The following is a 27,780-nucleotide window of genomic DNA, read 5'->3' on the forward strand; positions in this document are numbered from 1 at the left end:
CGGCGACTATGACGTCTTTTAAGAAATACTTCGTATACTTAATACTTACCGGCTGGAATGCAGTGCCCATACATGAGTCTATCCCCTGACGTTTCGCCTTCGACTGCGGAAGGCATCCTCCGAGGACAATCGGCGAACTGCAACGAGAGCACGAGTGAGCGCCGTATATATAAGCCATCCAGAGGGCGCCGCTGTCAATCACGTGACGTCGGCTGTGCTATGATCTCTGATATTCCCAACTATCTCAATTGAAATTAATCGATTGTCAATCTGTTGCTGCAATGTTGACATCCATATCTTATCCAGCTTAATGCCTTCAACTTTTCTATTAAAATTATTGCAGTGTTTGGCAATCTCAATCGTCGCTCTGTACATTCGCCCATAGTAATGCGACGTCTTTGCTATGACGGTCGCCTCACGAAACTTTATTTCATGATCACCTTCCTGAAACACATGTTCCGCTACAGCCGATTTATCAATATGTCCGAGGCGAAAAACAATGGGTATTCCAACAGAGAGATAGATCGTACACTACGCCCTAGACTGACAACCAGGACGGAAGAGGATCGACACCAACCCAATGGGAAAGTGTTCTTATCAATCATCAGTATGGTGACTGACCGCAATGGAAAAATTTTAAGCAAGTACGATGTGGAAACTTTTATCAGACCCATCACGAAAATAAAAGAATTTTTAAGATCCGTAAAAGGTAAACGACAGCTATACCAGGTGTCTACAAAATTCCGTGCAGTTGTGGAAAGGTCAATATAGGAACAACAAAAAGAAGCGTCAATACCCGTCTGGGTGGACACAAAAGGAACTGCCGCATCGGACATATTGATAAATCGGCTGTAGCGGAACATGTGTTTCAGGAAGGTGATCATGAAATAAAGTTTCGTGAGGCGACCGTCATAGCAAAGACGTCGCATTACTATGGGCGAATGTACAGAGAGACGATTGAGATTGCCAAACACTGCAATAATTTTAATAGAAAAGTTGAAGGCATTAAGCTGGATAAGATATGGATGTCAACATTGCAGCAACAGAGTGACAATCGATTAATTTCAATTGAGAAAGTTGGGAATATCAGAGATCATAGCACAGCCGACGTCACGTGATTGACAGCGGCGCCCTCTGGATGGCTTATACATACGGCGCTCACTCGTTCTCTCGTTGCAGTTCGCCGATTGTCCTCGCAGGATGCCTTCCGCAGTCGAAGGCGAAACGTCAGGGGATAGACTCATGTATGGACCACGGCATTTCAACCCGGAGGTGTTAAGTGATGATAACACCTACCGTGCAAGCGTTCATTCTAAGATACTTCATATAGTTCATATAAACTGAGTTGAAAAGAGAGTTATGCCAGCAAACATATTATCAGAAAGCCTGCTAATGTGGATGGCTTCTGTAAGTCCTAAACATTTTGTAGGAATCGCTTGCAAAATGCACTGAGAAGCGAAGTAGCGATATTTGTATTGGATGCAAACAGTGTCGGTGTTAAGAGTGCAGCGGGGCGCAACAGCTGGCAGTGGCCAGGCAGGTGGCGGGTGCGCGCTCACCTTGAGGGAGTGCGGCAGGTGCTTCTCGAGGAAGTCGAGCAGCGCGGGCAGCTCGTCGGCGGTGGCCAGCCGGAAGTTCTTGCCCTCCGGCAGCACCTCCTCCCCGATGTCTCCCATTGCTCCTGCAACAGGCGGGCGCCCGTGTCACCTCACTCAGCTACACACTGCATCGCGAGTGCGGCAACTGCTTTGCAGGGACAGTTTACAATTCTCAATTGTACTCCATTTTTAGGGATCTCTGCCTCAATCTGTAAAAACGGAACCCTTACAGGATCTCTTTGCTGACCGTCTGTCATCTGTCTGGCCGACTGTTAAGAACCCTTTCTCTAAAGAACGGATTGACGTATCAAGTGTTACGGTGCTCGCTTATTTCCAAGTCCGTATCGATCTTAGTGTTGAGTTTTCATTCGGATGGCGCTTTGGTGTTAGGCGGTTGTTTACGTGTGTGATCGCTGGCCGGAGCTTAGCTGGAGGTGTGAGGAGGTAAGAGGTGGGTGCCTTGGAGTGGAGACAGTTCGGCTCGGCTGGGGCTGTTTGCGTCTGGACGCCGAGTGGGGCCCGATGGGAAGACCGGACCGAGATTTTACGGTTAATAGTGTGGACAGCGGCGTGGTGTGCTGTTTAACTTGATTCGCAAGGCGAGCAAAATCTCACCTGTTGTAGTTTGTCGAGCCTGAGTTTGAAATACCGTCATGTGCGGCGGGATGTCATTTCGTCCTCCTGTCTCTCCGTCGCTCGGATTACTATCTTCGTCACCGTCCGATGGATTTATATCGATGGGGTACGCTGCTCACCATACTCTACTAGACGCTGGTGATGGAAGTGCGTCGTTTAGCGGCATATATATCATGATGTGCGTGTGTAATGGTGCAATAAATTGATGATTATTATTTCTGTTTTTGGCGCCCTTCATGGCTCTTTTCTTGTCCCTATTGGTACGCTATCCTTGTACTTGTGTTGGAAAGCCACTTTAAATTAATCTCACAAATTAAGGCCTAATGCCCCTTTAAGGTAAAAATATTTTAATCGTCTATGTCGTTTTAATCAAAAGATATGGCCATGAGTGTCATATTCTGAAACTCGAAAACTCGCACAACAAAACATATACGGTGCTTCCGATTGATCTAGAATCGTGAAGTTTGGCGAGAAGCAAAGTTTCACAGCACACGTAAAGGAATAACAAGAAACGCAAAAATTGTTAATCACATTATACGAAAAACTTTTGGCATTTTCTTATCTCTGTCTGTATGGCCGTCCGCCTGTTAAGTCCCCTAGACTTAGAACTATTTAAACCTAACTAATCTAAGGACATACACATATTCTTGCACGAGGCATGATTCGAACCTGCGAACGTAGCAGCAGCGCGCTTCCGGACCACATTTACATTTATACTCCGCAAGCCACCCAACGGTGTGTGCCGGAGGGCACTTTACGTGCCACTGTCATTACCTCCCTTTCCTGTTCCAGTCGCGTATGGTTCGCGGGAAGAACGACTGCCGGAAAGCCTCCGTGCGCGCTCGAATCTCTCTAATTTTACATTCGTGATCTCCCCGGGAGGTATAAGTAGGGGGAGGCAATATATTCGATACCTCATCCAGAAACGCACCCTCTCGAAACCTGACAGCAAGCTCCACCGCGATGCAGAGCGCCTCTCTTCCAGAGTCTGCCACTTGAGTTTGCTAAACATCTCCGTAACGCTATCACGCTTACCAAATAACCCTGTAACGAAAGGCGCCGCTCTTCTTTGCATCTTCTCTATCGCCTCCGTCAACCCGACCTGGTAGGGATCTCACACTGATGAGCAATACTCAAGTATAGGTCGAACGAGTGTTCTGTAAGCCACCTCGTTAGTTGATGGACTAGATTTTCTAAGGACCCTCCCAATGAATCTCAACCTGGCACCCGCCGTACCAACAATTAATTTTATATGATCATTCCACTTCAAATCGTTCCGTACGCATAGCTATCAGTGTTTGTTCCGCTATCATATAATCATACAATAAAGGATCCTTCTTTCTATGTATTCGCAATACATTACATTTGTCCATGTTAAGGGTCAGTTTCCACTCCCTGCACGAAGTGCCTACCCGCTGCAGGCTTTTTCTCCGAAACAGTTCCGCATATCAAGTTCAGATTTATATCAAATACTAAGATCTATGGTCCTTTGGAAGTGTAAAAATCGTAAGCTTCAAAGTCAATGCACCCAAAAGATACGGCCATGTAAGTCACATATTTTGACACTCGAAAATTCGCTCATCAAAACCTATAGGGTCGTTCCCGTTGACTTACAATCATTAAATTTGCCGCCGAAGGCAAGGTTTCACAGTACACGTATAGGAAAAACCCCAAAATTGTTAACGTTTAATTACATCACGTGGAAAAATATGTTTCGTCATTTTTTAACTGTCTGTATGTGCCCCTCTTCTAGGTCCCCTTTTTCTCTGGAATAGGTTGGCGTATGAAGTTCAAATTTATGTCGAATACTAAAGTCTATGGCCCCTTGGCGATGCAAAAGAATTTAAGCTTGTGTGTCATTGCAATCAAAAGATTCCGTCATTTATGCAACATATTTTGACAGTCGCGAAATCAAAGCCTATATGGTGCTTCCCGTTGACTTAGAATCATAAAATTCGGCAAGAAGCAAGGTTTTGCATTACAAGTAAAGGAAAAATCTGAAACTTCTTAAATTGTAATTACATCACATAAAAATATCTTTTGCCATTTCAACATACACTGCATTCATCACCTGTCAAAAGTATAATGACAAACATTACTGCATACAAACATAAAATGTAAGTTGTAGTCACATTTTACTACGTAAATAAAAAGTTTTATTAAATTTTCTCTCTCTACATACATAAACTGAAGTCCCCTGTTCATTTCTTTGTGTATGTTCGGGCTAGTGTGAGGAACTGCTGGAGAGATTTTGTTACATTCTTCGAATTCCTGCGACCAGTATCTGGCTGTCGATAATAACAGCATTCGTGAGTTATTGGACCACCTGACAACTTATCTTCTTGGCTCTTAATCAATTTGTGATCGATGACGTAGTGGATGTAAACTGTACAGATAGTTACCATATTAAATCAGCCAATCCAGAGACTACTGTCTAGTCTTGTGGTAATGCATTAATGTGAAAAATGCCACGTCACAGCGTGCTTAAATTGATAGACTACACCAATTTAAAGGTAGGAGAAAGTCAAAATCTCATCTAAAATATGACCGTGCCTAGCAAAGCACTCTGCTATCCGACCGAACCAACTTTTTGACTCGGGTGTTGTGGGGGAAGCAAGTGAGGCTTTCCGTCATCCGCCACCAGTTAGCAGACCGCTCTGACAGCCGTCCAAGCCGAGAGCGTAGTAGTGACGTCACAGTGTGTTGTGTATTCGTTTTGGAACTACTAAAGAAAGCTTGTGCAGTATATGTTCGTGGTCAATGCGTAGAGAGTACCAAGAATGCGTGTTTTTCAGGAGATATTGGGGTTCCTTCGATGTGTTTAAGCCCCTGGCAAATGGCTTTAGAAAGATGTAATTCAACAGTATTGTGCTTTCATATACAGCAAGCATTCCCTATGCCCATTTAGAAATATCTGTCAGTTTGATCAAAGTATTCTGCCATTATCGATTGCAGTGAATTACAGGGTGTCAGAAACAGTCTGAAAAACTTGTAAGGGTGTTACAGAGTAGGCTGCGCTGAGAAATAGTTTGTAAGAAAAATTTGGAAACGTTGCGCTATTTCCGAGTTCATTAGCATTGAATTTGGCCAATCAGGCCGTTGCGCTCAAGTTGAAGCGAACCAATAGTCAAGTGGTTCAAATGCCTCTGAGCACTATGGGACTTAACTGCTGAGGTCATCAGTCCTCTAGAACTTAGAACTACTTACACCTAACTATCCTAAGGACACCACACACATCCATTCCCGAGGCAGGATTCGAACCTGCGACTGTAGCAGCAGCGAGAACCAATAATCAGTCGTTCTCACAGCGTAGGTGATATCACACGAGAGCCTTTGGCTCTGGTTCGATCCTTGCTACCATCCCGTGTCTAATTTTTGTATCGCTCTCTAGTTCGGTTTTAGGAAACCAAACTTACAAACATTTTTGACGACGCCGTCTCTGGCGGGCCGCTTGAATTTGGAGGGCAATGGCCTGATTAGCTAATTTCAGTGCTAATTAATTTGGAAACGGCGCAGTGTATCGAATTTTTTCCTTAACAGTTATTTCTCAGCACAGCCTGCCCTTCAACACCATTACAAGCTTTTCAGACTGTTTCGGATCATCGTGTACAACGTGCTTAGGTGAACTATCCTTTCCAATGCCGTAGCGTAGACATTTTGATACATTCGTACGGATGTGTGGTTTTGAAGCAATGTAAAGTTGTTACTCTGGCCGCAATGAAGTATTTATGAATTCTTTCAGAGCCAACAGCCGGCCATGCCGTGTTCTTAATAAATTACTGTCTTTGCTTTGGACACTAGCTTGATACTTTTCGCTGCACTTTTTAGTCAGTGAAAGGCGTTAACAACTGTAAAGCCTTAGGCCGCGTCCTATGTAAGCGACAGAAGCGACCGACAGCACGCGACAGATTCAGATCACGAAACACCACCGCAGGTATGGTTACGGAAGTGTCCTACGTGGGCAACGTCCGTGGCGCTGCCTTTTCTCTGCTCCATCTAGCGACGTTTGAATTCGAACGTGTTTGAATCTTGTCGCTGGAGCACGACAGTGGAGAGCGACAGCCACGTGTCTTCTCGGCAAAGCAGTGGAGGAGACGCGAGGGTAGCTGTGAAATACTGATCATTCGATTTTAAGAAAACTATTGGGTGAATAAAACTGCTTCTTCCGCATTTGATAGCTTGGTATCTTTGTTCGATAAAGGTCTGAATTTATTTTCGTTATTCGTCATAGTTACTGTGCTGCACGAAACTGAGTTCATGGCTGAACGAAATTTTTAAGATTTCGCGGAAGTAAAGTCACATTGCAAAGACTTACCGTATAGTTCGTTTAAGGTTATTCATTATTGCTTATGAAATGTGACCAATATATCTAAACAGGATTTAAAGTCGAGAGTGGAATGATATCTCGCTTCATTCTTGAGATATTGGTTGTTGTATCCGCGGATGGGTCGCTCGCGGTTCATCCGAATCCTTTCCTGCGCATCGGGAATCGAGTGGTCCTAAAAGTCGTGCTATCTCATAAACGGTTCAAGATATCGAAACGACATTTATTGGAAATGACAGGACGCAGGAAGGACTGTTTTCTCGTATGATTAACACTCGAAAAGTTTTTGTAAACGTGTGAGTAGAGCGAAAGCGAGACTTTCTACAAATTACACCATAACGTTTTTTCCGAATTTTCATGGCCAAACAAAGAGAGAGAAACAGGCCAACGGCGTATCAAAGTCATCAGAGTGAGATCTAGTTTTGCATGAAAATATTAAACTGCTTCAAAGTAATCACGCTAATTAAGGAAGACTTAATTAATGAGTTGAGGAAAAATTGAAATATTTGACGAAAATCTGCGCCAAGCTACGTAACTGAAGTGTCAAAAGTCCATCTGTTCAAGGCCTAGCATTTTGCACATAAAAAGATACATCGGTGCGTCATTTAAATGTCAAAAATGCTTCCTTCGAATCATCAAAGTTAGGATTTTCGAGAACAGAAGACGTTTGGAAGGCAAACGAGGACACTGTAAGATCTTGCTTTCTGAATAAAAATTGGAAATAAAAAATGAAAGAAATCGTTCAAATATTTTGTGAAATGGACTAAAAGAAATAAATAGATAGGAGAAACGTTCTACGTGCCTTTGAATGATGCTCGAAATATTGAGCAGAATGTGATGTGCATCTAAAATTTCCCTGATTTTTTTATTTCATAGTTTTAGACAAATCAGTTCACAAAACGTTTGGTTTTCTTTTGAAAAATTTTGTATGCTTTACTTTTACAGACTACTTAGATTAACTGAAACGCTTTGCCTTAAAACTGCTGATGAATTACTTTCGCAACATCAAGTATCTGTAAAATTTCATGGTTGTTCATTGTATTGCTGAGTCAGTTAAAATGTAGATAGTAGCTGGGATCGAACCCAGAACCGTTTCAAAACTTATCACGAATCGGGAACGCCACCATTACGTCACAGATAGCACTTGCTGGTTGCTGTCATTCTTTTTATTTAGGGAGTCAATCATTCTTCCGCATTTACTGGCTGCTAAAAGTCCTAGATAATAAAAAAAATTCGTTTTATTGCTGAGATGGTCGAATGCTCGTCTGCTCATTCACATGTATGCGAAAAATTTGTCTGGAGGTCTTCGTAGTTAATGAGATAAATTATGAAATTCTCTGTGCAGACTCACTCCTTTGTGAACTTCATGCAGAGGATTCCTTTTCGATTTACACTACTCACAATTAAAAATTGCTACACCACGAAGATAACGTGCTACAGACGCGAAATTTAGCCGTCAGGAAGAAGATGCTGTGATATGCAAATGACTGGCTTTTCAGAGCATTCACACAAGGTTGGCGCCGGTGGCGTCACCTACAACTTGCTGACTTGAGGAAAGTTTCCAACCGATTCCTCTTACACAAACAGCAGTTGACCGGCGTTGCCTGGTGAAACGTTGTTGTGATGTCTCGTGTAAAGAGGAGAAATGCGTACCATCACGTTTCCAACTTTGATAAAGGTCGGATTGTAGCGGTTTATCGTATCGCGACAATGCTGCTCGCGTTGGTGGAGTTCTAATGAGTGTTAGCAGAATATCACTGAGTCAACAGATGGGGACGTTTGCAAGACAACAACCATCTGCACGAACAGTTCGACGACGTTTGCAGCAGCATGGACTATCAGCTCGGAGACTACGGCTGCGGTTACCCTTGACGCTGCATCATAGACAGGAGCGCCTGAGATGGTGTACTCAACGACGAACCTGGGTGCACGAATGGCAAAAGTCATTGTTTCGGATGAATCCTGGTTCTGTTTACAGAATGTGATGGTCGCGATCGTGTTTGTTGACATCGTGGTGAACGGACATTGGAAGCGTGTATTCGTCATCGGCATACTGGCGTATCACCCAGCGTGATGGTATGAGGTGTCATTGGTTACACGTCTCGGTCACCTCTTGTTCGCACTGACGGCATTTTCAACAGTGGACGTTACATTTCAGATGTGTTACGAGTCATGGCTCTCCCCTTCATTCGATCCCTGCGAAACCCTACATTTCAGCAGGATAATGTACGGCCGCATGTTGCAGGTCCTGTACGCGCCTTTCTGGATACAGAAAATGTTCGACTGCTGCCCTGGCCAGCACATTCTCCAGATCTCTCACCAACTGAAAATGTCTGCTCAATGGTGGACAAGCAACTGGCTCGTCACAATACGCCAGTGACTACTCTTGATGAACTGTGTTGAAGCTGCATGGGCAGCTGTACCTGTACACGCCATCGAAGCTCTGTTTGGCTCAATGCCCAAGCGCATCAAGGCCGTTATTACGGCCAGAGGTGGATGTTCTGGGTACTGATTTCTCAGGATCTATGCACCCAAATTGCGTGATAATGTAATCACATGTCAGTTCTAGTAAATTTGTCCAATGAATACCCGTTTATCATCTGCATTTCTTCTCGGTGTAGCAATTTTAATAGTCAGTAGCGTATTTTCCTAAGTTAAGATAATTTTGTAGCTTTAGTCTCCAGCTAAAGAATTCCACAGTTTAAGGGCGCCGTCGTATAGAAACAGCTAGTAGGCTCCGAGCAGCCGTCTTCTGGCGCGAGACCGGTCGCTCGCAAGCTGGACGCCCGAGCTTTTCGCCCGATACTGCTGATTGTCGCTGGAGTGTAGCGCATCCAGACGTCGCTCGCTGTCGGTCGCTTCCGACGTAGAACACAGCCTTAGATACGAGTGATCTAACTTGGTCGGGTAAACCACATTTTGCTCGGGCTGAGAGCCGCCACTAGCGTATGTGAGGGCTGATGTCGCCGGGAAGCTGTGCGCCCATCGCCGTTCCGGCCACGAGCGAGTCGTGCTGTTAGTGCTGCAGGGCGCCGTCACTGCGAGAGGCTGCGCTCTGCCTCGAAAACCGTGCCGAGGGTGACCTTACAAGATCCTTCGTCATGACAGATGGCGGACTTCGGATCTACTCACTTGATTTCCGACTCTCAATACTGTCGACTAGACGAAGCATCGTAAAAGTTATAAACTGTTTCTCGTGTAATGTCAGCATACAGGGTGGTCCATTGATAGCGACCGGGCCAAATATCTCACGAATTAAGCGTTAAATGAAAAAACTACAAAGGACGAAACTGGTCTAGCTTGAAGGAGGAAACCAGGTGGCTCTATGGTTGGCCCGCTAGATGGCGCTGCCATATGTCAACAGGATACCAACTGTGTTTTTTTGTAAGTAGGAACCCCTATTTTTATTACATATTCGTGTAGTACGTAAAGAAATATGAATGTTTTAGTTGGACCACTTTTTTCACTTTCTGACAGAATGCGCTGTAATAGTAACAAACGTATAACTGCGTCGTATCATGTACCAGTCACAACGGTATTTGCTTCGTGATACACTACCCGTGTTAAAATGGACCGTTTACCAATTGCGCAAAAGCTCGAAATCGTGTTGATGTATGGCTATTGTGATCAAAATGCCCATCAGCCGTGTGCTATGTATGCTGCTCGGTATCCTGGACGAGATCGTGCAAGTGTCCCGACTGTTCGCCGGATAGTTACGTTACTTAAGGAAACAGCAAGTGTTCAGCCACATCTGAAACGTCAACCACGACCTGCAACATATGATGATGCCCAAGTAGGCGTCTTAGCTGCTGTCGCGGCTAATCCGCACGTCAGTAGCAGACAAATTGCGCAAGAATAGGGAATCTCAAAAACGTCGGTGTCGAGAATGTTGCATCAACATCGATTGCACCCGTACCATATTTCTGTTCACAAGGAATTGCACGGCGACGACTTTGAACGTCGTGTACAGTTCTGCCACTGGGCACAAGAGAAATTACGGGACGATGACAGATTTTTTGCACGCGTTCTATTTAGCGACGAAGCGTCATTCACCAACAGCGGTAACGTAAACAGGCATAATATGCACTATTGGGCAGCAGAAAATCCACGATGGCTGCGACAAGTGGAACATCAGCGACCTTGGCGGGTTAATGTATGGTGCGGCATTATGGGAGGAAGGATAATTGCCCCCATTTTATCGATGGTAATCTAAATGGAGCAAAGTATGCTGATTTCCTACGTAATATTCTACCGATGTTACTACAAGATGTTTCACTGCATGACAGAATGGCGATGTACTTCCAACATGATGGATGTCTGGCACATAGTTGGCGTGCGGTTGAAGCGGTATTGAATAGCATATTTCATGACAGGTGGATTGGTCGTCGAAGCACCATACAATGACCCTTATGTTCACCGGATATGACGTCCCCGGATTTCTTTCTGTGGGGAAAGTTGAAGGATATTTGCTGTTGTGATCCACCGACAACGCCTGACAACATACGTCAGCACATTCTCAATGCATGTGCGAACATTACGGAAGGCGAACTACTCGCTGTGGAGAGGAATGTCGTTGCACGTATTGTGAAATACATTGAGGTTGACGGATATCATTTTGGCCATTTATAGCATTAATGTGGTATTTAGAGGTAATCACGCTGTAACAACATGCGTTCTCAGAAACGATACGTTCACAAAGGTACATGTATCACATTGGAACAACCTAAATAAAACGTTCGAACGTACCTACGTTCTGTATTTTAATTTAAAAAACGTACAACTGTTCGTCTAAAATTGGGAGCCATATGTTTGTGACTATTACAGCGCCATCTACCACAAAGCGAAAAAAGTCGTCCAACTGAAACACTCATATTTCTTTACGTACTACACGAATATGTAATAACAAATGAGGGTTCCTACTTTAAAAAAAACGCAGTTGATATCCGTTTGACCTATGGTAGCGTCATATAACGGGTCAACCAAAGCGCCATCTGGTTTCCCCCTTCAAGCTAGAAAAGTTTTGTTCTTTGTAAGTTTTCATTTAACGCTTATTTCGTGAGATATTTGGCCCGGTCACCATCAGTGGACCACCCTGTATAACGTACCTCACAAGACACTGCTAATCAAATTGCGTGCTTATAAAACACGGAATATTGTCTCAGTTGTGCCACTGGATTTCTGATTTGCTGTCAGAAAGTTCATAGTTCACAGTAACTGACGGAGAGTCATTGAGTAAAACAGAAGTAAAATCTACCGTCTTATTCGGCCTTTGCTGTTCCTGATCTATATGAACGGTTTAGGAGACAATCTCAGCATCCATGTCAGATTGTTTGCAGATAGTACTGTCATTTACCGTTTTGTAAAGCTACCAGATGATCAAAAGCAAATGCCAAATGACTAAGACAAGAGATCTGTACCGTGCGAAAAGTGGCAATTGAATCTAAATGATGAAATGTGTGTGGTCATCCACATAAGTACAAAAAGGAATTCGCTAAATTTAAGTTACATAATAAACCACTCAAATGTAAATGCTATAAATTCAACTAAATACTTAGCAACTATGATTACCAATAACTTAGGTTGGAACGATCACATAAATAATGTTCTGGATGAAGCAAATCAAAGACTACGATTTACTGATAGAACACTGGCCGGCCGTTGTGGCGGAGTGGTTCTAGGCGCTTCAGTCCGGAACCGCACTGCTGCTACGGTCGCAGGTCCGAATCCTGCCTCGGGCATGGATGTGTGTGATGTCCTTAGGTTAGTTAGGTTTAAGTAGTTCTAAGTTCTAGGCGCCTGATGACCTCAGAAGTTAAGTCGCATAGTGCATGGAGCCTTTATCTTTGACGGAACACTGAGAAAATGCAATAATTCTACTACAGAGACACTACGCTTGTATGTCTTCTGAAGTATCGCTGGCGTAGTGTGGGATCCGCATCAGATAGGATCAACGAAAGACAGCGAAAAAGTTCAAAGAAGGCCAGCTCGTTTTGTACTATCGCGAAACAGGTGAGAGAGCGCTACGGACATGATAGGTCAATTGGGGTAGCAGTCATTAAAATAAAGGGGTTTTTGTTGCGGCTGGATCTTCTCATGAAATTTCAATCATCAATTTTCTCCTCAGACTGTGAAAACATTTTGTTGGCGCCCACCTACATAAGGAGGATGATCATCATAATAAGATAAATCAGATCTCGCACAGAAAGATTAAGTGTTCGTTTTTCACCGCGCGCTATTCCAGAGCGGAACGGTAGAGAAGGAGTTTGAATGTTGTAAGATGAACCCTCTGCCAGGCCACTTAACTGTGAATTTCAGAGTAATCATGTAGATGTAGATATTACCACACCGCGTGTGGATTTTTCATTATAACAAACTTTAAATGAACTTGTTTTCGAGAATCCGTTTTCGCGCTAGCTATTAAAAATAAATTTTTCCGCTGTTACTTGCAACTTCATCAGATTATAAGGAAAATCATGGTGAGTGTGGATTCCGATGTTACTTGCAACTTCATCAGATTATAAAGAAAATCATGGCTAGTGTGCACTCTGGATACCAACAGTGAGGGGAGAACTTCGTTTTATTATTGCATAAATAATTGCTGTAAAGGAGTTCATTACGATATATGTTTTACAGCTTTTTTAAAGAATATATTTAATGTTCTGCAGACTGTATTTCCCTTCTGCGTAGTCAGCTGCGAGCCCAGTAAGTCTATTTCATAGCTATAACTGAGGAGTTGTTTTTCAAGAAAAACACCTGAAGGAGCCTGCACTTAGGCAGGCAGTCGCAGTCAATTCTTTTTCCAGTTATTTTCAGCCGACAGTTCCATCCGTCTCAGCTTACACTGTAGAATGGGATGTAGAGTTCACGAAGTCGTAAATAATCACGGCGAAAGAACCACTGTGCATCCCCGCAGTGTGAAAAATCTCGTCTGATATGACTTTTGGTAACTTGGCAACTGACGTTCGGCGCGACTCACTAACATAAACACAAGGGTCAGTGTACTTCTAAGTGATACAATGAACCAAATATTTTGAACTTAAAAAAAGATACCAGTAATTTAAAACGTTCATATTTGGCGCCTTTGAAGGAAATTATATTTGTAGTACAATCAAGAAATGTAATAACACGTCTTGGCTGTTTTAAAATAGTGTCGCATTTGTAGAAACGTCAGTGAGTGAATCGATAGAATTACATGCAAATCTGAGAAGAGATTCCCTTGGGATTATCACTATCTACCTGTTGTTAATAGTGACGCTAATATCGAAGGGGAGGCAAACACTAAAACTTGCTGTTCAACTGTTTCATCATTTGCTCAAAGCAACCATCGTCATCAACGCTTGTAGCTAAAATTGTTTGATGGCGTCCAACAGTAACAGCTGTAATGCAATGAAGAAACTTTTAATACGCATGGTCTCATTCGATATTATTTTGCTCTGATGACCTGTTTGAACAGTTGAAACTGTCGTCTTCTGATCTTCAACAAACTTGTTATACGTCTTATTCCATTAGACCTGCATCACACATCCCATGTTGACATTCTAGTATGTAGTATATAGCACATTCCACACAGTACTATTAACACTATGCCGTCCGGCGACACCTCAGTGGTGTCATGAGCATAGTATCGCGCAGTGGCCGGCGACAGCACTTTAGTATGTTTTGCATTGTGTTGGTATTTTGTTTACGTAACAATAAGTTACACACGTCAACTAGTACTTGTGCCCTTTCATCATGGCAGACGAAAGAGACAATAGGATTATTTACGATGAATGCGCGGACGTCTTGTCTGATGTTTGGGACCACTTGGCCGATTGGGAAGAAGACATTGGATATAAAAGAAATGAAAGTGAAGCAGAATCGTAGGAAGATAGTGAAATACGTCCAAGAAGAATTCGGCTCCGGTTGCCAACTGATTCGGCTCAATCAGACGAAGTAGATAGTGCACAGTGGTCAGACTTTGATGTACTGAGGACCAATAATAAATTTGAAGGATCCCCGGGTCCAAACATATTTCCCAAAGATACACAGAGAGTAGAGGATATTGTAGAACTGTATATTGGAAACGATCTATTTGAATATATAACAACGAAACCAACAAGTACTACAGTCAAAATTGCAATAGAAGGAAACTGGATTTAAAAAATGACAAATTTGTCGACGTTACGGGACTCGAACTTAGAAAATGGTTTGGCTCGCTATCCTTATGAGAATTGTAAAAAAAGCAAGAATAGATGATTATTGGTCAACGAATCCGATGATAGACACAACCGATTCAGACAAATATTATCATTTTTACATTTTTCCGACAGCGTCAACAAACCGGATTATGCCGAACGGCTTGTCAAAGTGCAATTCGTAATTGATTATTTTTCCAAAACGTTTAAAGAAACGTTTAATCTAAGTCAAAACATCTCAATTGATGAAGGAATGATACAGTGGCATGGACGGTTAAACTAAAATTTACAGTCTGTCGAAAATTACGAAATACGGCATACTCAATCGGATACTGTGTGATTCGAGTACGGGATACATTTCCTCATTTAGGACATATTCCGGTGCTGGACAGCTTTTAACAAAAACAATGATGGAACTATTCACACCTTCTGATGGAAAGTGCATCAACTCTGCATTAGAACAGTGTAGAGCTCGCAGAGAAGTTACTTGAAAAGAAAATTCGAGTTTGTGGAACGATACGGCAAAATAGAGGATTTCTGGAAAATTAAAGCGCGCAAAAGTCAATGTGTTTGAAGTTTGTCATCAACGGAAAGGTGACAAGCGGCCGGCGCCAAGCGAATAAATCTGTACGAGACGTGCGGACGACAAAGTGTTAAAAATAAAAACAAAGTTATAAATCACCTTGTGCAACTAGAGATGTCCTCACTCATAAATTCCACAGCTGCTTGTTTCATGCTGAATTGCGTAACAGTAAACATTGGCGCACATGTTTACATTTACATGACGAGTTAAATATATAATGTAGCCACTTTATTTGAAGTACACAGTTAAACAGAGTGCAGAGTTGGTGTGTGTATCTCAAAGAATGTGGCTCCATGATGTATTTACCTCGTCTTGTAAATGTAAAAATGTATGCAAATGTGTACTGTTAGGCAATTCAACATCTAACAAGCATCAGCGGAACGTTATATGTAATGACATCTTCAGTTATACAAAGTGCTTCTTAACCGATTTGTTTTTATTTGTGACAAAGCTGATTTCATTTTAAACTAACTTGTGTGAAATGTGCTACATGCTATCCAGAAAAGGTCAATATGGCATGTGTCATAATAGAACAGGACGCATAACAACAAGTTTGTTGAAGATCAGGAGATGTCAGTCTCAATTGCTTAAACCGGTCATAAGGAATACATAGTACTGAATGTGATATTGACTATTAAAATTTTCTTCAATGGAGATACAGATCGCTCCTTCTACTTTGCAAAAGTAACATGCACGGAATGGACTTACAGACATACGCACATCCTATCTGTTCTACACAAGTACCACATGTTATGACTCTTGCATTCCGTTTTGGAAATTTTAACTTAAGAATTTCTTTGTTCTAACATAGGTCACACCCTTTTATTTGTTGTTTTCATTTCTGTGAGAGGCCTATGATGCACTCGCCTGCTCTCACTATTCATCACATTTACCTGCGATGGGAATATATTCTTACCAGATGACTCATTACTGTATGACTCATGTTCTATAACCATTCTATTGTATGACAACCGCCAAGACTACAGGAGGAGAAAAGACACGTCAATGACTACACGGAACTTTCATATTTTGTGAAAAAAAAGACACGATGGAGATTTGAACACGGATCTCCAACGTTACAGTCCATCACCATGACCTCTCAACCACGACGCCATGATTCTTGCAATTTGCTAGATGATAAACATTTTCAGCTTGAACCGATCACTGTTTCTGTATTGCTTCTTTTTTCACAGTTCAGTACTCCTTCCTCCTGTTTTCATGCTTGATCTGTGTTCAGTTTTCGATGGGCTGTCCCTTGGAGATCCGCAGCTCGTGGTCTTGCGGTAACGTTCTCGATTCCTGCGCACGGGGTCCCAGGTTCGATTCCCGACGGGATCATCGATTTTGCCTGCCTCGAGATGACTGGGTGTTGTTGTATTGTCTTTATCATTATTATTCATCCCCGTTACGGTCGCAGGAAGGCAATGGCAAACCGCCTAGTTGGCGGTGCGGGTCTCCCGCATCGTTCCGTACGCTCCTCGGAGTATGGAACCTCACCATCATCAGAATGAGATTTACTTGTCGCTAGTTTAGAGTTCATCACTACCGACGCAACATGGCACATTCATACAAACAACCATCAAGATCAGTTTTCAACCCGATCATGCACGACCGCAGGCTTTTGAAGTGGAACGTTTCCTACGTGACGACGTTAAAATTGAACCGCGAGACATAATTGGTATCCATCTCTCTATCACGAGCAGTGTTGTCTACGTCAAGCTAGTAAGTGACGAGGTGTGCAACAGAATCGTGAGCGCACATGCAAACGGTCTTAAATTCAAACATTCTGATGGCCATATTGGGGCGGTCTCTATCGATCACGTGGCGCTTGGCCTACGTACGATACGCGTCTTCGAACTCCCTTTTGAAGTACCACCGGACGTAGTCACCGCGGCCTTCCAGCCCTACGGCAGAGTGATCGGCCATATGGCCGAAAAATGGACCACCTTTACAACGTACCCCGTTCTTAATGGGGTACGACAGATTAAAATTCAATTGACCAAACATGTTCCGTCATATCTTGTCATCGGCGGATGTAGGGCGATCATTTTGTATGACGGTCAGCCACGCACTTGCTCTGGTTGTGGCCAAGTAGGGCACGTCCGTTCGGATTGTCTCCGACGACGGCTTACTCAAATCCCGACAGGTGAAGCTATGACTACTTCTAAGGTGACGACCCTTCCTCTCAATTACGCCGAAGTTACACGGGCAGCAACCTTTACCGATGCTGACGACATTAGTCCGATAGCCGCCCCCGATGGCGAGACCATAATGGCTTCTGCAGTACAGGATCCGGCCTGTACAACGGCACCCCCACCTGAAGATAATCACCGACCGACCTAGCAAGAAGGCATGGAAGCCAGGATGGACATTGACCCACGGGTTGCGCCGACAGCAGCTTTTCTTCCAGGCACCGGAGCAGCTGAAGAAATCCACCAACATTCAGATACTGAAGCACACGTCCGTAAACAGCGTTCCCCGCGAAAACACAAGAGACGGCGGCGTGCTCCATCGGACGAGTGTTTGCAGCGATCGTCTGACATGGACTGTGGAAATTCCGACGACGGTACCGGCGGTACAGAGGCCGCTGTAACTTCAAACTCAACAGATCGCCGTGGTGACGGCTTCAGCCTCTCCGACCCCACAGAACAGCAGGATCACAAGCAGACAGCCGCTGCCGATTCCCAGCCAGCAGAGCCGATGGAGTCAGCGCCGAGTGCCGCAGCAGCCACTAACAGCCGCCAACAGCCGATGGTATTTCATGGCGGCTGGGCGGACAACTGTGAGGCACACTCCTTGCCCATCGTGTCGGACGACACGGGGGGAAATTTACCCCACCAGTGTTGACCCTTTCCCGCCATCAGTTAGTGACGAACAGCCTTACAGGGGTACTGCTGGTCAACACGGATGCTGTGGATAGACCTCAAACTTATCGCATTGCAACTATAAACATCTATACGGACGCGCGCTAAGTTATCCTTGCTTCACGATATGTTGAACTCTGCATCCATCGACATAGCCCTTCTCCAAGAAGTGTACGTCGACGACTTCCCAGGCATCTACGGTTACGATGCTTGCGTCTCTCCAGCTTCCCAACAGGCAGCGGTGTCGCTGTACTTCTTCGGGAAGGGATAGTGGCGGACGATATCCTGTTTCTGCCTGGGGCAAGAGGAATGGCACTCACAGTACTGGGTGTCCGCCTTATCAATATCTACGCACCTTCCGGGACGGACAAACGTCGCGAACGTTCACGATTCTTTGCGGAAGACGTCGCCCCGCTCTTCCAAGGCCCCCACGACCATCTGTTGTTTGGAGGTGACTACAATTGCGTACTGGCGCCCAGAGACCAACTCCCACGACATAATCCGTGCCCGGAACTCGAGACGCTAATTCGAGACCTGCAGATGGTGGACACTCGGGAACATCTTCACGGCCACCGACCGGGATTCACGCACTTCACGAGTCACTCTTCCAGTCGTTTCGATCGGATTTATGTCTCACGCTCTCTCGCCGCTGGAACACAGGATGCGGAACTGTGGCCTGCAGCATTCTCGGACAACCCCGCTTACATTTGTGCCGTCACCCTGCGGCGGCAACAAGTGTGGAGAAGCCGCAGCCCGTGGAAATTAAACATCGCTCACCTGTCGTGCCCGGATTGCCGCCAAGCCGTTGAGGATACGTGGCATTCGTGTGAAAATCGCCTCCGTGCATATCCTACAACGATCCGCTGGTGGTTGGACTGCGCCAAACCGGCGCTGAGGCGAACGTTGATAACCTACGGTCGCGACCACGCTACTTGGCGAAGACATACCCTCGACTTTTACTTCCGGGTCCTGCGCGACTGCGATGCTATGGCGCCGTTTTCCGGAACGACAAACGGCGGTCCACCGTGCTAAGGCTCAGATCCTCGCTCATATGCGACGCCACCTAGAGGGGGTAGTCATCCGCTCGAGGACGCAGGATCGGATACCTAGCGAACGCCCGTCAATGTTCCACGTCCTTCGTGAACGTAAACGACGCCAACGAGCGCTGATACGCTTCATCGACACGGAGGACGGTCATCGCCTCACCACGCAACAAGACGTAAACACAGCGTTCTACAATCATTATTCCCAGCTCTATTCCGCTCAGACCCCTGATCCGACAGCACTGGTGGACGTCTCTCAGACGATTTACGGCACCGTCACCCCGGCGATAGAAGCGGCCTTGATGGAGGAAATTACAGAAGAAGAAGTGATCAACGCCATTGGAAAAGGAGCTGTCAACAAGTCTTCGGGTCCTGATGGCCTCCCCTTGGAATTTTACCGGACTTTTCAATATTTATTAGCCTCCCGATGGACGGACATCTGTCGCGAACTACTATCCCCGGACGTGCCGCTCCCTGCGGCCCTTGTGGAAGGGATGATTATTCCTATTCACAAACCGTCCGGTGGCTCATGACTGCAGGACTACCACCCGTTGACGCTACTGAACTGAGACTTTAAGATCTTTTCTCGACTGTTGGCGGCGCGGATACGCCAGACCCTACGCAATGTTATCTCAACCGATCAGACGTCATTAGGAGGCGACAATAATATTCAAACGGCACTCAGCGAATATCGTGACTTGATCTCACTGGCGAGGACATGTCGTCTGAAGGGTGCACTGGCGGCCATCGATTTTAGTCAAGCTTTCGACCGAGTGGACCACAACCATTTGGAAGCGGTCCTCCAACATATGCGGTACCCACAGCCATTCGTCACTGTCGTAATGCGACTACTCCTGGCGCGACGTCCGAGGTGATCGTCAACGGCCGACCTTCGCAGCCCCTCACCATTTCTCGATCGATACGCCAAGGCTGCCCTCTGTCCACTTTACTTTACGCTGTGGCCATGGAACCTCTCCTCTGCGGTCTGCGCCAACGACTAACGGGTATGACGTTACGAGGCCACACTTTCCGATGTAAAGCGTACGCTGACGACCTGGTGATTGTCATCCGCAACGGTGACGACACCGCTAGCGCACTAACTTGGATAGCGAAATATGGCATGGCCACTGGTAGTCGTATCAACTTCTCAAAATCGGTGGCGATGAACATCGTGGTCGGATTGTCTGAGAACAGTGTCACCTCTTTACAGCTCAGTGATAATTTGAAATGTCTCGGCATTGATTTTACAGACGATATACGACGGACCGCTGCTCACAACTTTCGGCGGATTTTACGAAATGTTCGGACTGGAATTGCCAACAACCGCCTACGAGCCCTGGACATCGTCCAACGGACCCAGTATGTCAACACACATTTAGCGTCACGCATTCCGCACATCGCCCAGATATTACCTATACCGGTGATGATAGCTCGCCGTATACTTGCGTCTTTTGGGTCCTTCGTGAGTTCTGGAATGCTTTTCAAGATCAAATATGAGACTCTCACCCTTCCCCCGGATCGGGGAGGGCTTGGCCTTTATCACGTTTATGACAGAGCGGTCGCCCTATTTGTGAGCACATTAGTCAAACTATGGCACCGCCGTCCGTACAGTCTGACCAGTTTGTTAATAGAAGAACTAGCACCGCCCTCCCTGTTGGCTGCCTGTGCCGATACACCACGACCCCTCTTCGCTCTTCTTCATCGGTGTCTTTTACCTCGAACTCAGTTACGTTCGACTTGCCTTACCAGCGACTCAACTGGCGACGGCAAAGACGGTTTATAGGGTCCTGCAACGTGGACGACCCGATAACGTCGTGGAGAGGAAGCACCCGAACGTCAACTGGCGAGTAGTGTGGAGGACAATTCACCACGTAACACAGGACACTGACGTCACGGCGATGTGGTATATCACTGTCAACGGTAAGCAGGTGACCATATCAAGGCTACATGCGATCCACATGGTAGACTCACCCACGTGCACGAGCTGTGGCGTTCAAGACCATGATGAACACCGTCTTAGCTGTGGCGAGTCTACAGCAGTGTGGCACTTAGTGAGGCAAATGTCAGCATACTTCCTTCGGGTAACGCCGAATCATATCGACCCCAAGACTATCTTATTCCCGGATGAAACGTATAACCCATGCACTAAAACTAATGCAATGACGTGGCTTCTTGGACATGCAGTGCATTATTTGTTTCAAGACGGCACTAAGGACACTTTAGACTTTTGTAACTATTTGCAGGAACCACATTGCAAGATCCTCCGTAACCCAAAGTATCGACAATATTTTTCCTTCTCGAAAAATCGGGGGTACTGCCGGTGGTCCGCGTCTTCCAAACACGATATTTCGACGTCGTAACTCGGCGTCTTCATCAGGTGTTCCCTGAGACTGATTGGCCAGCTGACCGCGTCCCATATTTATGCCTGGGCGGTGTGTGGTGCTCCCTATGCCGTCCGCGCACGCTGTGGCCATTTCTGTCGGTGGTATCAGTCTCTAGGCGCTTCCTCTTCGGTCCGCGCCCGTTGCGGCTCTCTTCTGAGGTAGCGGACGTCCCAAGGCGTTCCCTATTGGGTCCGCGCCCGATAGGAGCGAACCTAGCAGTATCACGGCCCTGCTGAAGCTCCTTATGCTGTCCGCGACCGCGGCGAGTTTCTCTCGTGGCCGAGCCATTGTCCTGGCCTTCTGAACCCGGTATGCGCCTGTGAGGTGCGCTTCCTGTGGCATCCGGCTGTTGTTGGAGCTGCATATTATGATGGCCATCCTCCAAGGAGCTTGCTGCCGCCTGGTGTTGCGTATGCCTTTCTGTTCCGTTACTTATACCCTTCGACGTCTGTAGTTCATTCCTGGAGGATGGAACTTCCTTCCGTTGTTTCTGTAGTAGTTCCAAAGCAGGATTACACGCAGTACTAAGCTGATATCCTGCTTCTCGGTTGATCAAGTTCTCCGTCATCTTGATTTCAATCGATTCATTAATGACACTAGCACAGAATCGGGGGGTCTGAGCCAGGATCCTAGTTTTGTCATACTCCATGGTGTGCTCAAGGTCAAGGCAATGTTCTGCTATTGCAGATTTAGTTACCTGTCGTAACCTGGTCTCTGGTGTTCTTTACATCTTATTTCAACTGTTGAAACGATCAGTGATTAAACTAAACGAACATTGATTCCATTACAAACACTGTATTAGTGTGAAGTTGGTTTTTTGATGGACGCTGTAACAAAGAAAATTAACATGGAACATGAAACGAGGTGAACTGTATCCCCTTTGATTTCAATATATGATTATTTTTGTGCCAGGAACCAAACAAGTTTGGTAATTCCGAACTACAGAAATGCTTATCAGGAAACAGCACTCCCTCCTCCACAGCTATCATGTCACTACGTGCTTCAGTATCATATTTTTCGTGCATTAAAATGGGAATGTTTTGTTCTCTATATCCACACGATTAGTCTGCATCTCACAGTTAAGTCCTTGACAGAAGGCACATCGAATAAGTTTCAGGCTGTTTCTCTACCGTTCCACGCTCATAGAGCACGTGGGAAAAAAAGAACACCCAAATCTTTATGTGCGACAGTGGTTAAGAATGATAGTAAGGAAAAAAAACGTCGATATAAGAATAAATAAGCACTCACATAAAGCAGTGACATAGTCGAGCGTTGAGGGAACAGGTTTATTTGAAGGTTCTGTGAATATGTGTTTTCCACAGATACAGGACTACGGAAAAAATGAAGCATAAGCTCCTCGCGACTGAAATGAGAAGAGTTTCGTTATGTCGTTTGTTTTGAATGTATTGTTGAACGAAGTGAAATTTGAATGATTGATGAGACTAGTTCAACTAGCTGTAATGTAGCTACGGAGGACATTTACCTGGACACTCACGGCTCAAAGCCGGACAAACGGAGGCGTATCAAGAGCAGTAAGCTGCTAACAGAAACATCGAAATCCAACGACCACGAAAAATTAAGAGGAATGAGATGGGACTGGTATAGGGGGTTTCAGCTACGCCGCGACACAGACACAAATTTGAATACAGCGAACAGACACATTAATGACTGGACGGACAGATTATAATTTAATGAAAAAAACGTAGTACAGGGCGTAAGGAAGATCTGAACATGGATGCCCCCTTTTCGTGGTCCAACACCCTGACCACATAACCACGACGCTTTGCTTATTTATATTCGCTCGATTTTGCACGTCTTGAGCTTGGACCATTCATTGATCTGATTTTGATCCTTTTTTCACAGTTTAGTTCAGTTTCTTCCTCTTCTCATGCCTGATCTGTGTTCGGTTTTTGAAGGGCTATCCACTGGGCCATCTTACTGGTAAATCTGAGAGGGTGTGATGGGGAGTTTCCCTTATGCGGGTTGAATCAAATGGGATTTGTCGTCATCTACTTAAAAGTGTTTTTCTAACAATTTAATATGCTGTGATAGGCAATATTCAAAAACAGATTTTATTATCCAAGACAAATCAAGTATATATTCAATATTAAAAAGTAGTTCAGCCAAGTAAAACCCTCATCGATTCCACCTTCGTTAATTTTTCTTCACCAAATTCGTAAATTTTTTTCTGGAGAATATAACGTATATACTCTAAGTTAATACAGAAATCCATTTCCACAAAATATTTGGAATATTCTCGCTTTTCTTCTCGGCAGGTATGTACATGTATTGCCGTAAATAGGACGTACGAGACGTACATTGGCACAAGAGAACCTTTGTTAATGGCAACATTACAATAAAGATGTGTGTATTCCGTTTCATATTCATTATATTTTGGCCTTTGAGAAAGGTAAGATAGTTGGTATGAGGATGAAGGGAACATCAAACCGAAAGACCTCACGGACAATCGACTTGAGTGATTTCAGAATGAGTGGCGACAAGACGGATTCAGCACAGCAGTGTGGAAAGCAGAGGGATCTTTCCGGAAGGACTGCACCACGAGAAGACTGTAGGATTTTCCCCCTGACTCTGGCAAATAGACATATGACAACGGCTGAAATCTGAGTGGATGCCGCAGGCCGATTGTCAGCCCGAATCTTTGGCAATGGACCATTTGTAAGTATATAGGTTGAGCTCTAGAGTTGCCATGCATCGATTGCCGCTGTCACAATACCACAGACAACAAAGACTTGTATGTTGTAAAAGAAGAACACACTGGGATACAGAGTGGTGTTCTATGGCGTTCAGTGATGCTCATTTACGTTTGTGGTGGTCAGATAGGTGCTAACATGTCCGTAGACGACCTGGTGAAATGTCAGAGGCAGCAACGGTTCTCATGGACCATACTTCAACTACTAGAGTGATGTGTGTGTGTGTGTGTGTGGAGCTTTGTATTTGACAATAGGACTGTTTTGGTAACTGCTGAAGAGAGGCAGAACGCTCGCAGGTATGTGGCACGGATGGTAAGTCCTAGTGTCAGCCTTCATGATATTTAGTGGCATATTCCAGCAGGACAGTGCAAGAACCCACACTGCAGTTGTTCATACCACGAACGTCGTGAGAAATGTTCGGATCCTCGGCTACCTTACCTGCTCCTCTGATTTGTCACACATAATATTGTGGGGAAGGCGAGCCAAAGGTTGCGTTTCATTGGCAGGACACTTAGAAGATGCAACAAGTCCACTAAAGAGACAGCTTACACTACACTCGTTCGTCCTCTGTTAGAATATTGCTGCGCGGTGTGGGATCCTTACCAGGTGGGATTGACGGAGGGCATCGAAAGGGTGCAAAAAAGGGCAGCTCGTTTTATATTATCACGTAATAGGGGAGAGAGTGTGGCAGATATCATACACGAGTTGGGATGGACGTCATTACAGCTAAGACGTTTTTCGTCGCGGCGAGACCTTTTTACGAAATTTCAGTCACCAACTTTCTCTTCCGAATGCGAAAATATTTTGTTGAGCCCAACCTACATAGGTAGGAATGATCATCAAAATAAAATAAGAGAAATCAGAGCTCGAACAGAAAGGTTTAGATGTTCGTTTTTCCCGCGCGCTGTTCGGGAGTGGAATAGTAGAGAGATAGTATGATTGTGGTTCGATGAACCCTCTGCCAAACACTTAAATGTGAATTGCAGAGTCGTCATGTAGATGTAGATGTAGATCATGAATGGGATGCAATGTGAACACGTATGCTTTCTTACCAACCACCAGTAAGCATTCCTCGTGAATTGACACGGCATGTTCAGACATCGCAAGAAATTCCTGGAAATGATATTTGAAGGCTATTTCCTTATATTCCACAACGAATCATCACCAATGCTGCATCTTTCATATCCGATACTTGATGACCCATCAGACAATCTTCCATAGCTCCCGGTCTTCCGCTTCTCGGAGCAGCTGGCCCAATGTTCGATTTGTTCAATCGTGCTTGTGGGTGTTACATCTCATACTGATATTGATGAAAGGCTTCAGTACCGAATGGAATGAAAGTCCAATGATTTAATGCCAATTATGGGATAAATATTTCCACGAAGCTAGATAAATACTGGTCTCGTGCTTCTTGGTGTGACAGATTCCATCGGTGTCTTTTACTACTTCTGCCACACGCTGTAAGACACAAATAATTCGATATCATTGCTTCTCTGAATGATGCAATGAGTCCACTCTGAATCCACTCCCTCTTAACAGCCTGATGTACGACCGATCACCATCAGTGAAGGCAACTACGCATTGTGTGCCTTGTTTCATTCGAAGTCCCTCAATTCATTACTGTTCCACAAAGCAGGAGCATCCTCGCGGTGCCCCGGTAGTGCGGCCGTACCTTAGTGGTTAGCCGCAGCACACAACGTACGCTGCTCTATGTAATAACGTTTCGTGACTACCAACCTGTGCGGTTGCGTGTCATTTCGTACAGAGGTGACTATGATAAACCGCTTTCGCCAGGTACATTAGGTGAAAGTAGCACTATAATCTTAGGGAAAGAGCTAGCCTTGGGAAAAATTTTGCAAAGACCAATATAACTCCTAAGGGTATTTTCGTTCTCTCGTTGCAACTACAAATTGTAATACCAACGACAGAACGAAAATAACCTCACGAATTGTAAAGCAACTACAGACAATATGGCCATACAAATGAAGAAACTAGTGTAACTATATAACACTATGAATTTGAAGTAATAAAGCACGTGTTGCTTGCTTAAGAGGATTTTCTATTTCTCACTCACGATTTTTAATGGAGGTTTTCTGTTTCACAACTGTTCGTACATGGATATTAAATATTCCTTCCTCGTCAGTTGGGCTACAGAATCTTTATTGCGCTGTTACTGCTTTCGAGGCGAGCAGTCTCATTCTCAATTGCTCTTCATCATACGTTCCGAAGTGCAACAGGTATAACATCCGGTCAGCATAATAAATGACTGAGGGAGAGACTACAGATTTTCTCTACTTTAATAGTTGGTTCAGTTCTGCAGCTGCTTGTAGGTGAATATGAAATAATTCTTCCTCAGCTACTCGGTTAAAGATTCTTTAAAACGTCATAACTGCCGCGCGAAGTGGCCGCGCGGTTAGACGCACCATGTCACGGATTGCGCGGCCTCTCCCGCTGGAGGTTCAAGTCCTCCCTGGGGCATAGCTGTGTGTGTGTGTGTGTGTGTGTGTGTGTGTGTGTGTGTGTGTGTGTGTGTGTGTGTGTGTGTGTGTTGTTATTGGCGTAAGTTAGTTTAATTAGTGTGTAAGTATACGGATCCATGACCTCATTAGTTTGGTCACTCAAGAATTCTCACACATTTGAACATTTTGAACGTCATAACTACACTACTGGAAATTAAAATGGCTATACCACGAAGATGATGTGCTACAGACGCGAAGTTTATCCGACAAGAAGAAGATGCTGTCATATGTAAATCATAAGCTTTTCAGAGCATTCGCACAAGCTTGGCGCCGGTGGAGACACCTACAACGTGCTGACATGGGGAAATTTTCCAACAGATTTCGCATATACAAACAGCAGTTGAACGGCGCTGCCTGTTGAAACGTTGTCGTGATGCCTCGTGTAAGGATGAGAAATGCGTACCATCTCGTTTCCGACTTCGATAAAGGTCGGATTGTAGCCTATCGCGATTGCGGCTTATCGTATCGCGACAATGCTGCTCGCTTTGATCGAGATCCAATGACTGTTAGCAGAATATAGAATCGGCAATACGGAACGCCCTGCTGGATCCCAACGTCATCGTATCACTAGCAGCCGAGATGATAGGCATCATATCCGCATGGCGGTAACAGGTCGTGCAGCCACATCTCGATCCCGGAGTCAACAGATGGGGACGTTTGCAAGACAGCAACCATTTGCACGAACAGTTCAACGGTTGCAGCAGCATGGACTATCAACTCGGAGACCATGGCTGCGGTTACCCTTGACGCTGCATCACAGAGAGGAGCGCCTGCGATGATGTACTCAACGACAAACGTGGGTGCACGAATGGCAAAACGTCATTTTTTCGGATGAATTCAGGTTCTGTTTACAACATCGTGATGGTCGCACCCGTGTTTGTTGACGTCGTGGTGAACGCACGTTGGAAGCGGCTATTCGTCATCGCCATACTGGCGTATCACCC

General features: G+C 44.9%; 1 protein-coding gene across 1 annotated transcript in view; it reads right to left on the reverse strand.

Annotated features, from left to right (window-relative positions):
• Positions 1–27,780, reverse strand: part of LOC126334915 (uncharacterized) — a 549,387-nt gene that overhangs the window by 225,677 nt on the left and 295,930 nt on the right. Inside the window, exon 2 of the mRNA XM_049997637.1 lies at positions 1,560–1,681. Within this exon, the coding sequence (XP_049853594.1) occupies positions 1,560–1,676 (117 nt within the window). The 5' untranslated portion in view covers positions 1,677–1,681. The remainder of the gene's footprint in view (positions 1–1,559; positions 1,682–27,780) is intronic.

Source organism: Schistocerca gregaria, chromosome 1 (assembly GCF_023897955.1).
Source record: "Schistocerca gregaria isolate iqSchGreg1 chromosome 1, iqSchGreg1.2, whole genome shotgun sequence".
In the NCBI taxonomy this organism is placed as follows: domain Eukaryota; kingdom Metazoa; phylum Arthropoda; class Insecta; order Orthoptera; family Acrididae; genus Schistocerca; species Schistocerca gregaria.